Raw genomic sequence first — 13,399 nt, forward strand, 5'->3', positions numbered from 1 at the left:
ATGCACCAAAGTTTAATATAACAGGGTTTATTTCAAACCCTAACTTGACTGCTTTCAAAAGCATTTAAAAAATCTACCAACCCTAAACCTTCAAATGATACTACAGTATATAGTCTATATTTTCACTGTCATGTCTCAGAAACCATTGCCAATCAATCAGCTGATTTGCTGTTAACAATGCTTGAATTCACAGATGGTACCAAAGCAAAAGTCAAATTAAGCAGAACTCGCCTTTAGTCAATATTATCACCGTAGGAGGTTCTGTCAAACAGCACGCCTGCTTTGCTTATGTAAACATGTAGCAGACTGGTGAAGAGTAATCATCTTCATGGGGAGCAGGCACTCATCCATAACTACCTTTAATGTGGGTTTGATCACTACGTGAGTGACGAGAATCAAGAAAGATGATTCAAAGATTAACCTGAAGATCAACCTGAAATGCAAGTTTGATATGTGATGTTATTTAAAGCTATTTATGTTTAATTGGATTAAAATCATCTTATTCATCTTTTTCCCACATCATAACAACCAAAGACCTCATTTGCAAAATAAGAGGCATGGATTATTCCAAATATGAGTTCTTTTCTCCAAGCGAGAAGACGGAAGCCAAGAAAAACATTTTCTCAAGCATTTCTTTAACAATAATGCCTGATAATGACATGCTTGATGGGGAGATGGAGGATTAAATACCTGTGAAAGGTGGAAAGATGCCAGAGGGTGGTATACATCAACAATACAGCGAAGGGAGCCAACTATGCCAAGAGCTAAAACCCTGACAGAGCAGACTTCACACCTGCAAGCTCTCCGCAGCAGCCCCTATGCAAACACTGCAAGCTCAGGGAGAATGAGATAGTCAACAGCTGATAAGATAAGACAAGACATTTCCCACATTGATGGGGCTAGAAGGAAAACTACTGTGCGAGGTTATCAGATGCTTAATGAATTTGAAGAGATCTTTCTTCATCAATATACTGAACTATTCATTTTTTGCTTTTATACTTCGTTCACTTTATCTTTTTTATTCTGTCTTTTTTAAAGCCTGGATGTCTTAAGACAAAGTCCACAGCTTAAGCTCCCAAACTGAGCAACACTGTTTAGAAGTAATTACAAAAAACAACAAAACCTCAGAGTGCCCGTTATCCATTGTGAGGTTGTATGTACACAGACTTTGTGTGTGTGAGTGGTAGAAAACTTGACATTTATTCACATATCCAATAACAATAACCATGAAATTAAGTATCTAATCAAAACCATAAAATGAAGTATCTAATCAATCTTTTTTATTATTATTATTACTAGTACTTTATTACTACTACTACTACCATATTATTCACAATGACATTATTCATTAATGTATTTTTTTCCAGAACAGTTCAGAGAAAGCATCTTAACTTAAATACTTTTAACAATAACATAATATAATTAATATATGATTAATACAGTTAATTAATATGAAAATAAAAAGCACTGTAGAGCAAAAATAGGTAAGTGAAATCATGGCTGTAGTCGGTATTTGTATATTGATTTATATGTGTGTGTGTGTGTGTGTGTGTGTGTGTTTGTGACCCTCCTCTGTTGTTGACAGTACACAAGGTTAAGACACACCCTGGACAGAGAGGCCTGGGAATGGAAGATTTGTTGGCAATACAAAATACTGCACAGTCATCACAGATGACACACTACAATATACAAGTGTCATTTTTGTCATTTTAACATTTATTTGTTGCCATTAGTAACGCCACTTAATTTGACAATGAATGTATGTCATATATCATTACAGTGTTCAAAGGCATAATCTTAACATCTTATCTGTGGCTGTTCATATTCATTGGTGGAATCTGATATGGCTGAACACTATAGGACTGATTAGGTGATTTTCCCTTTCACTGACTCACAACAGTGGTTTTTGTGTGACCTCTAACTACACGCCTTTCTATTTGCAGATAAGACAGTTGAAATTGCATTTAATTATATTTATTAAGAGACAGTAAGTGATGATAGACAGCAGGACCCTTGCCAAAAGGTAGCAAGACTCTTAACTTGATATACGGAGTGCAAGATTAGCTGTTGATGATTAGCTGCAACAACCTTTCAGGCAACATGACTGAAACAAAAAACAAAAAGCACATTCTTCAAGACTATGGCTTGTCCCACTGTCAGTCATTCTTAGAAGGCTGATGTCAGTTTTTACCCTCCAGCAGAAAGTGACGACTAGATTAAACACATGTATGCATGCCGCAAAGACCTAGAGGTCAGAAAATTAATCTGATGGAATTTACTGGTAGAGATTGCCTGCAGCATTTGACAAGACACTTATTTCTTTAGAAATCAATTTAAGTGGTGGAAAATGGAACAGCTACAAAGCGCCTACGCAATATATTTGATACCAATCAGTCAGCCATGGTGGTCATCATCACCTTGACAACATGATAAAGGTGAAGGAAGCATCTGAGAGACAGTTTCCGCAGTGGGGCGGTTCACCTTAAATGAGTGTGTTTACCCTTGTGGCATTCCAAGTTTCTGTTTATTTCCTTGTCTGTCAGAACTACCCATTGAACAGGTCCTGAGCACACAGAGACGCATACACTAATGCAAACATACTCCTGCTAATGCACATACCACGCACACTCTTAAAACCCGTTCACACCAAGGATGATAACTATATTAGTGTCCATAACAACGGACAACATCTTTCTGTTTATTATAAGTCTACCATTTTAAATGCTCGAGCTGGATTCTGATTGGCTGTCAATGTATTTATTGTTCATCAGCTGGAAAAAATCGTTCCAATGATATTGTTCTTTGCGTTGTTACCAATATGGCCGTGAAATAGCCAATTCTCAAAGAACAACAATTCTACATCAAAGTGTATGTTGCCTCTGGCATTCTTATTAAACCTTCATAACCATCAGGACACTCAGCCGTAAACTTACAGCCATGATGAGATAATTACTGGTGAAGTGAGGAAGCTGAACTCTGTTCAAACTGTGAAGCAAGTTAAATTGATCATTTTTAAAGACAAGCATATCTGAAGATGCTGTGCCAAACCTCTGTCAGAAGAAATAAAAAATGCTTGCGCTGGCTTGTTTTGCTTACATTCCATCCTAAACTCAGCATTACAGTCAAATCAAGGGCATTTTATCCTACGTTTAGCATGCATTGATCGAACAGATAACAGCTCACTGCATGGTGCGAACAAACTGAAAAAAAATCCCCTTTGTAAGACTGGTAAAACCAGACATGGGGGAAACTAAAAGACGTGCACAAACAGATGCACAAAGAACATAGACAAACACATGCTCATACAAATGCACACATCAGCTCTCTCACAGACCATCACCTTCAGAAAAACTATAAAAGGACACTTAACCCACTTCCTCATATCTTGCTGATATTCCTAAGCCATTATCAATGCTAGACCGTCCATCCTTCCTAAAGAATAGCCCCCATTGTAGCCTGGGCAGGGGCAGGTGCTTAGTCGGAGCCCCCCAGGCCACAGGTTTAGATGTATTGGGAACATATGGAGGAAAGGGTGGAGGTTGCAAAGAGGTTGGGGCGGGTTGCTTCTGTGCAGTTGCAGTGCCACAAAGGATTCATTCATGGTCATAGTGTTGCACATGTGGAGATGCCACAAGCAATGAAACAGACAGCGGGTAGTGACCATATTTCAGAGAAATAGGGATCCACTCTTTATACCTTGACATCAAGAACATCAAAAGTTATTCATCAAATGATGAACAAATTTAAACTCCCTATAAGGAGCTTTGACATTTTGATTAGTCTGGTATAAATAATATAAATAAAAGCAATAATAAAAATACATTTAAAAAGAATAAAATACAATATTAAAAATAAATAAACAACATAAGGAATTTTGACATTTTGATCAACCTAATTTAAATAAATAAATAAAGTACATAAAAGCAATAATAAATAGATAAACAACAATACAAAATAATAATAAATATTAACAATAAGAATAAATATTTATTATATTATAAATATATAGACAATATAAAATAAAATAATAATAATAAATAAAAATGTATTAAATAAAATTAATGAATTAATCGCTCAATTAATTAATGAATAACGAACAAATTAATGATCAAACATTTCAGAAAAGATTTTGAGTGTCCTTCATTCCTTTTTTCTTTCTCTCTCTGCTTGGTGTATTTTGGCCAATTGACTGAAGCATTGTGATGGATTTGGTTGCATGTGTTTTGGATCATCTGCTGAAGCTCCAGGTATATTGTGGATTTAAATTGGCAGGAAATTCTCTGCTGAATTCCAACACCCAGCCCCCTATGACAAACTTATTATCATCCCACTCATGTACAAGGATTCAAGCAGGAAAATCTTCACAAGCCACCCAAGAAGCCAGTGTCCAGAAACTAACAATAGGAATGGAGCAAAAAAAGCAGTGAAAAGGCATGTAAAACAAAAATCATGTGAAAATGTAGAAGTGTGCACATGTATATGCAGCTCTGTTGACAATGATTGACTGTAATGAAACGCTTCATATCACAACATTTCATCATACCCTGATTACAGATAACATCATTTTAAAGAGAAATGAGGAAAACTAAAGTTTGTATAGCTACAACAAACTTACAAAACTTGACAAAGTGCAAATGACGATGCTTTAGAATATTCAGCAGGACAAAAAAACAAACAATAAATCATTGTCTCTAATGGTTTCTAACAGCCAATTTAAACCAATTTAAACCTTCTAACAAAAGCCCTGCCCCACAACAACAGGCAACACTTCACCTAATCTAGACTGGGAATCTAAGGTATAAAGGCAATAATGTGGCCATTTTACAGCTGTGCACTCCCAAGATTACATAGAGGTTTTATCCTGATGTTTGTAACAAACCATAACACAGCTTTATGACAGCTCTCATCATTACATAGTCCATTCCTGATAGGGCTGAAGATAGACATCGTTTAAAGCCTTTCCCCAGGGACAGGCATGGGCTTCTAAAATAATTGACCAGTATAAAGTCTGAAACCTATGTACCTACGTGCCACCATCATACCACAGAGCATGTGAATGCAGGGTTGTGCCCAGAGCGGCTGCCAGGTATTCTGTTTGTACTAGGTTTAATTTTAGGGATGCAATCACGTTAAACTTCCCTCTGCTTTTGTGAGAGGTTTCTGGGGCCTCCTCTCAGCTGTTGCGGTTGCTGGCTCCCATTCAGACCTTCGGTTTCCAGTAAACAGCATGACAAACTGAAAAAAAGAGTGCAATCAAGAGGCAGATTGTCAGTGCCTGTCTGACAAATGGACAGACATAAACAGTTGGAAGAGTCGCAGAGCTACAGTTGAGATTCTGAAAATCTGCTTCTTATACAACCTGCAAACAATAAATGACTAAATAGCTATTATTTCTTTGTTGAAGGTGAAGCTTTCTAGACAATAATGGTTCATCTCTCCAAAACGTATGTAATCATACATGATGAAATTAAGCAATGAATTGGCTCATACAACAATGTCAAATAGAAGAGCACATTTTGTTTCAGTCACTGTAAATATTCCCATATGTATCTGCTATAAATTGAAGCAGTTTGGAAATATAAAAATGAATGTCAAGTACAAAGAGAGGTGTTGTTCCATCCTACCCCAATACCTGTTTCAAATTTTGTGGTATTGACATTTTTTACCATCATTTCACTTAAAACATTTAAATAAACAATTTATAAAAAATTGTAAATAGTTCAGCAAATAAAATATATAAAAACATGAAGCAGGCTAAAAATGTTAAAACATGACATTTTGTGTGTGCCTGAGTCATACTTATGGCTGTGGCAAATATAGACAAGTAAAATGGAAAATGTTACAACCCTCCCCATCTGCTCATGATATTTGTATTTTAAACATATGGATGAAAGCTAGTAAAAGCTGGATGCTTTATATCACTAAACAAGACAATCTGCTTATTCAGATGACATCGGTCATTTAATCTTCATGATCATCATGACATGAATTTTACTCCTTCGTATATCTCAAAGTTTGTGTTCAACTGTAAATCCTTTATATTTTACATAGTGCCTTATAACTTCGACTATCGCCTCTGGAAGGTGATGGTCATACAATCTCATCAATAGCATATCAATTTTCTGATTTTTTTTTAGTTTTGTTTTTTGAAAAAAAATTATGCTGTTCTCTTCAAGAGAAGGCATGTTTTGGTAATTACTTATGAGTAACTACTGAGTGATGACACAAGGAAGCAACTGTTTTGTACATTTGAAAATGTGCGTGTATTGTGTACGTGTGGACGTAGTGCAGCCTGGATTACCTTTCGCAGGTACCCGCGTTCCCACTGCACGCCTGATGGAAGTTCCCAGCGCAAACATTTGTCTTCACATCCCAGTCGCTCCTCCCCGCAGGAGCAGAACGGCGAATCAAAATGCGCTCAGGACTTGGACTCCTTTCCAACGTGGGCTGTGGAGTTAAACTTGTGGTGGAACGGGGGACGCCAGATCTTATCCACACAGCGGCCAGATACCTGATCGTGCTTGGATGGAGGGGCGAAATCCGATCGCCTGATGTGCTGCCTGAAACCCAGAGGAGTGACTTATCAGGACGCGCTCAAAATGTCTTCTTCCTCAAGCGAGGTCATTAGTGCCGATGAGATCAAGAGGGAGAATCGTGGGAGTGTCAAGCTGTCAGTGCTGGACCCCGCGGAGTTGCCGATGGAGAATGCCGAACTTTTGGACTGCTCACCGGCCTCCCTGGCCTTCTCCCCCGAGCAGGTCGCATGCGTCTGCGAAGCGCTGCTGCAGGGTGGGAACGTGGAGCGCCTGGCCAGGTTCCTCTGGTCACTGCCGCAGAGTGACCTGCTGCGGGGGAACGAGAGCATCCTTAAAGCGCAAGCGATAGTTGCGTTCCACCAGGCCCGCTACCAAGAGCTCTACTGCATTCTGGAGAACCACAGTTTCAGTCCGTCAAACCACTCGTCTCTGCAGGATATGTGGTACAAGGCGCGCTACTTCGAAGCGGAGAAGGCGCGGGGCCGACCGCTGGGTGCCGTGGACAAGTATCGCTTACGCAGGAAATATCCGCTGCCTCGGACTATCTGGGACGGAGAGGAGACCGTGTATTGTTTCAAAGAGAGGTCTAGGAACGCGCTGAAGGATATGTACAAGCGGAACCGGTACCCATCTCCAGCCGAGAAACGAAATCTGGCCAAAATGACAGGACTCTCTCTGACGCAGGTCAGCAACTGGTTCAAAAACAGGAGGCAGAGAGACAGAAATCCATCCGAGGCGCAGTCAAAAAGGTAAGCCGCAGTTGTATCGGAGTCGTTAATCGAGAGCGGAAAACGTATGATGGAATGCGCGAGAGCGACTGGAGGACACGTTTCACCAATGTTTTGAAATACGAAGCTTTGAACGCTTCAATGATGTGCAGTTTTGAAGAACGTGGAGACCTTGACGCGTTTACTCTTAAAAATAAAGGTTCTTCACTGGTTCACCAAAGAATCGTTTACTTATTAAAAGCCCTTTTGGCTTCTTGAGTTGGTTATGATACTTTAAAATGAAAAAGTTTATGATGCACTATAGATCGTTCAGATGAGTCTAGACAATTTTAAAAAAAAGTAGCCTACATTTTTTGAAGTAGAAAACGCTATTTGAAGAAGTTCTTCTTTTCCACATTTTGAGTTGTTAGTTCACCTCAAGCCTCTTTTAACGATGTAGACATTTCTTAAATTGGCAGATTTAATTAAAAGGGTCACATTAATTGGATAAGCAAAACAAAGGCCTTACAAACATTTTAACAGACATGGTGCTGTTTTCAAATACATCCCCAACAGATCTTAGGTTTACATTAGATATGATCAGCCATTACCTTACCATAGCCATTGTCTATGTTTGTTTCTGGATTTTAAAACCATTGTCCCACCCTGATAATCAGTCAGAGAGATCTGCACTCAATCTCCTGACGTGGCCAAAATCCTATTCACAGCTTGAGGCATCTCAGGCAGATAAGAAGCAGCTCTGTGTTTGTAAACTTTTGCTTGCAGATCGTTAGAGTTTCAAACTGAGGTGGACATAACTCTTAACCATTATGCCCGCAAAATGCTGCTTTTATCATAAATAATAAATCTTGAGTCTCATAAATAAGCGAGGTCAGGCTATTCCGTATGCGTCAAGAGTAAGCGCTGCTTTGATGTTGCACTGTCAAACCATGACAAAGATAATTACTCATTGTTTGAACAAAGATGTCCATGAACTCCTTATGGGAGCTCTTTGGACGAGAAAAGACCAACGGCTTGCCGTGTCAAAAAGATCTTTGTATAGATGCGGCTTGCCTGCTCGAGTCACTGTGAACGATGCACCCGCAGCTGTCATAGTCTCTAAAGAGACCCACCAAATGCCACCAAGAGCTCATATCCTTTTATCTGATTTTTGACCCCCGGGGGCAAGAGGTCCACTTTAGAAATGAAGACTGAGATATTTACAGAAAATGATTTTTATTATAGCGGTCTGCTTTTAGAAGTCCACAAGAGGTCGACTTTAATAGTGTTTGTGACTGCAATGCGCTTCAAAGTTGGACAGTTGGTTTATAAAGTTTATTTCCTAAAGTGTTTCAACACAAGTGCATATAATGCTACTGATAAAGCAGTTAGTGGCATACACACTTTCTTCATTGTGAAATTCCAAAGTATTTTTAATTCACTGATTATGAGAGAAACAAACTGAGAAATCAATTGGAAAATGACGTTTTTTGACAGATTTAAAGTTCACAGGTTTACCAGTTTACCAAGCAGATTTTCAAATGATTGTGGGCATTTTAATACTATTTACTGTTAGTAAATTTAGTTAAAGTTCTTCAATTAATATGTAGCATACTGTAACAATTCAAAATTAACAAACCAAATTCATAAGACTGCAAATTGTTGATGGCTTTGTAGAAAAGCAGGATCTCATGCCAAACACAATTGTTTAGCACCAAAGCAATAAATAAACCATTGGTCTGTTTCTTAAAATTTTTTTATTTTTTTTCAGTGAGTCAGATGGCAATCACAGTACAGAAGATGAGTCCAGTAAAGGCCAGGAGGACTTGTCACCACGTCCCCTCTCCAGCGGCTCTTCTAGCTCAGTCGCACACAGAACAGCCCCCCCTACGGTTTACTCGGATGGAGGAACAACCGTCATCCAACAAATTGGAGATGTCAAAATGCCTTCACACGTAGCTGGAGGAATGAATTTTAACGGTGATCTAGCAAGCGTGAATGCTCACTACATCAATGGTGGAGCCTATGTTCAGTCACACAGTAGCAATGCTCTCCTGAATGGACTTGGCGCCACGAGTGGCCATTTCTTGACCTTTGATCCCCAGAGAGTCTCCCATCACAGTCAGGAGAGGCTGTTAGGTGGGTCCTCTGTGTCTTATGCTCCGTTCTCAATGGGGGTTTCTGAAACTGCTTCTGGAAAGCTGGAGGCCATGCAGACTCTGGTTTCCAATGCTGAAGATGGAGTCATTTCTTCAGTGGTCTCCTTCGCTTCAGCCCCTTCCACTCCATCCACTACCTCAGGAGGCCTTCATCTCAGCAGTTATAGTGTGGTAAATCTCCCTGGAAGTGAAACCACCATGGGGCTTCCTCCTTTAATGCTGCCCCCATCCACAACATCATCCACTCACGGTAGGAGGCCATTTATAAGATATATTGAGACAGTTCACCCAAATCTTTCATGTTCTTCCAAACTTTTATGACTGACTTTCTTCTAAAGAACACAAAAGAAGATATTTTGTGCATATAATAAATGCCATTGGGGTTCAATGTTGTTTTGGATGCCATTAACTTTCATTGTATGGGCTTTTGTCAGCATACAGATTTGGAACAACATGAGAGTGAGCAATTAATTCATTTTTGGGTTATTTCTTTCTGTAAATTGGGTATATACATAATGTTTTCCTGACACTTCCAGTTCAAAATGGCTGATTTGCGCCTCTGGGTCTCAAGCATATGTCTTTGAAGATACAATAACAACAATATCTAAAGTAGTCCGAGCACTTCTAGTGAGCTCATGAGAGCCAGAGTAATTACATCATCACTTTGGAGAATACTGTGACCGAACATTTATGTGGTTAAGCTCGCCAAAAGTGACCGCAGAGCTCAGTGCAAAAGAGCAGAGGTTTTGCAAGAAAGCCTTGTGGGTCACGGACAGTTGGAGTGCATTGTGGGTGAAGTTGTGAGAGGCATGTGGGGGTCCAGGTCAACTGGCTAGAGGATCATACCAAAAGCAGTCTCTCAACACGGTCCCCACCTCCCCTCCATGGCCCTAACCACTCACTAATGGTTCTTTCCATGAATATTTTATGGCCACATCAATAACAGCAAGGCTAGCTGCGTTCTGCTCCTCTCTCGCTCGTCTGTTTTATCCTTTAATATGCAGTTTACGAGCCACATAAAAACAAACCCACCCCTGGCTGAACTTTTGATTTAGAAGGAAAACAGTTGAGCCCAAACGATCCAGCAAGAAAAAGACGATATTAAAATTGTTTAGCCAAAACTCTGTTTCCTTGTGCCCATAATTTTCAAGGCAATTCAATAAAACATGTCTTCATAAAAACACAAAGTTTGATCTCCAGTGCCTCACAAACACAAAGAAACAATATAAATTTCCTTGCAGCACCATTTTGTCTATGAAGTCAAAAATTGCGAGATATGGCTTCAGATTTTTCATCTGCATAGTTGTCCAGATGAAAAACTAGGACTGAGTAAACCGTACAAGTCAGATGGAAAGAAAATGTATTCCTGACCCCCTCTATACAACAACCCCCTCCCACCAGCAATGTCTGCGGGAAGCTAAAGAAAACTTGTAGAAAACTTGGTTCTAGTTTCAGAAAGTGAGTGAGTATGAAGCGGGGGAGGAGGGGTTTGGGCGCTGTGATTATTTATCAGACATTTGTGCAAGCCTAATGGAAGAAAAGTGTCTGGCTAAAAGCCAGAGGCTGTCACTGCAAGAGACATGTGCCAAGAACCACATTCTAGAGTTACAAGGAAATCATAGCAAGTCTAACTACAAACAGAAAATGAAAAAGGTGTTTCATTTTACAGTTCACTAGAAAAGTTCTGAAGAAAAGAAGCAAGAGAGGTACAAAGACATATTGACCAAAAGAATGAAATAAAAGAAACAGAGAGGGACAGAAGCAAACCTCTTGAGATAGCAACGAAGGAGTCCCATCTGGATAAACAGATCACACCTTCACGCTCTGTCCTTTCTCTCTCATCCATTCTCTACTGAGTTGTTACAAGCGGCTATTGCCAACTAAAAGAAAAGAACATTGTGTTAAACTGGGAAGGGTTGATGTCCTGGCCAAAGTGTTTAGGGTTACCCTGAAGTACAGCACTATATGCAAACTGCCCCATCATTTTCGTTGAACCGGTTTGAACTTGAAGTTTTCAGTTTTAGGCAATGAATCAAAAAGGAAAGTCTCTGCTTTCTAATTATTGAATTATTATGTTTTAATACATTAGCTCCCCTTTCTGAGAAAATAGACTAAAGATTACAAACTTCAATTTTTGACAGAATTACATGTATTCAGACATACATAAAATAATTATTTCATCAATGAGATGTTATGTAAAATATAATGCATTTGTAATACTTAATAAATAATATACCTAAGCAATATTTTGCAGTATGCTCTTCTCTTAAATATTTTTTTCTTGCTAACTACTAAGCTACATTAAAGAACTTCAAAACAGACATTTCCTGTTTAAAATTTTACAAACTGTCAGAATTTGAAATCTGAGACTTTGTCATAAACAACATAATGTTCTTCTGAAACAATACATATCAAAGTTCAAGTTTATTTCTTTTTTTAATTGCTTTAATTGCATATATTCAATAATTTATGAAGCTTACCAGACGTGTAGAGCTACCTTTATTGAACTGGATCTTCTCTTTTATCCCCCATTTAGGCTCTGCTCCTTTGGGGAACGTGGTCAGAGACTCTCCTCAACACTCGAGCCAAACCCTGCTTTACACCCAGACTGTGAAGCAGGAGCCTTTGGATGTGTCTGGAAGCTTCACTTATCCTTCTGAAATGCCCCTGGACCAAGGCAGCAACCTGGGCTACACAGCCTCCCTTTTCCTTTCTTCTTCCTCTACCGGTGGTTCACTTCCCCCTACCGTCACAGCCACGGTCACCTCTGCCTTCTCCGGCACCGAGGTACATCACACTCTGAATCAATCTGGACGTGGCCTTCAAGAGGACAGTGTAGTCCTGTCTTCAGACTACAGGTCTCAAGATGTTCAGCTGCCCAACAGTCTGCAAGTTGTGTCTAGGGCAGGAGAAGGCCCAATCATGGTTGTTTGTGGGGATCTGGACATGGAAGGGAAAGAGCTGGCCAAGCTGCAGACTGTACAGATGGACGATGATGGAAGTGACCTATGATGATATCATTAGCAATGAAGAGCTGCATTTCACTGGTTTTGTCACGCCACATTGTGCCCTTACGGACCCTGTAAGCACAAAAAATTTTCAAATGAACCCTGATGATGGATATAAAATGCGAACTGTGCCTTCCTGTCCTCAGATATCCCAACTTGCACTAAGAGGGCTGCAGAATGTACCAGGCAATGCACTGACCTTCTGAAGATTATTTACATGCACTGTCTTTACTCTCACCTCAAAAAAATGTATGAAAAGACTAGACTGAATCAAAAAATGCAGCTTTATAGTGATTGTTTTCTTTTAACAAGATTTTATTGAAGCACAGATGCGTTTTTATTGTTGTTGTTGTTTATGCTCTTTTGTATTTAAATTCTTTGAGTGTGACGGTACAAATTTGATAAAGGTTATTTTGTTATGTTGGACTTTTATGTTACAGAATTTTTGATTCAAACTCTCTTTCTACGCTTCCCAATGTGGACTTTTAAGTATATAATCTTGACCATTAGTGCAACTGGTCACATGTGCCGTCCTCAAAAACTGTTAATATACTAGGAAGCTAGGCTAGAAAACAAGCCATTTGTTTCTTTGTAGGGCAAGATAAATATTCATAAGGTGCGGTCACATTTACAGTAGTTTGGCAAATTTTCATAAGCGAATTTCAATTCAAATTGGGAATTTTGCATGAGGGAGAAAGATTCCCCACACCGATTCGCAACAGATTCAAGTTAGTCACACAAATTTGTTGACCAACAGCAAGCTGCTTGATTCGAAAATGACTTCTGTGTGAGCTGTGAATAATATACAAATTTGCATCTTTTCAGTCATTTAATTTTGCTAATGTGACCGCACCTTTACACCAAACACGAGCTCTGTACATACTGCAAGAACCACAAGTAACCTTAAAACGTCAGTCCTGCTTGAAAGAAACCTATTTTTCTAAACCCTTCCACCCTATTAAATATTTATATTTGTACATATATAATGA

General features: G+C 39.2%; 1 protein-coding gene across 1 annotated transcript; it reads left to right on the forward strand.

Moving 5' to 3' along the window:
- The first annotated feature begins 6,451 nt into the window (after positions 1-6,451).
- six4b (SIX homeobox 4b) lies at positions 6,452-13,008 on the forward strand. The gene is made up of 3 exons (XM_079376121.1): positions 6,452-7,285; positions 9,015-9,652; positions 11,939-13,008. The coding sequence occupies exons 1-3, from the start codon at positions 6,552-6,554 to the stop codon at positions 12,412-12,414; spliced, it is 1,848 nt and encodes a 615-aa protein (XP_079232247.1). The 5' UTR covers positions 6,452-6,551; the 3' UTR covers positions 12,415-13,008.
- The last annotated feature ends 391 nt before the right edge of the window (positions 13,009-13,399 follow it).

The sequence above is a fragment of the Barbus barbus genome (assembly GCF_936440315.1).
Source record: "Barbus barbus genome assembly, chromosome: 24".
NCBI classification, from domain to species: domain Eukaryota; kingdom Metazoa; phylum Chordata; class Actinopteri; order Cypriniformes; family Cyprinidae; genus Barbus; species Barbus barbus.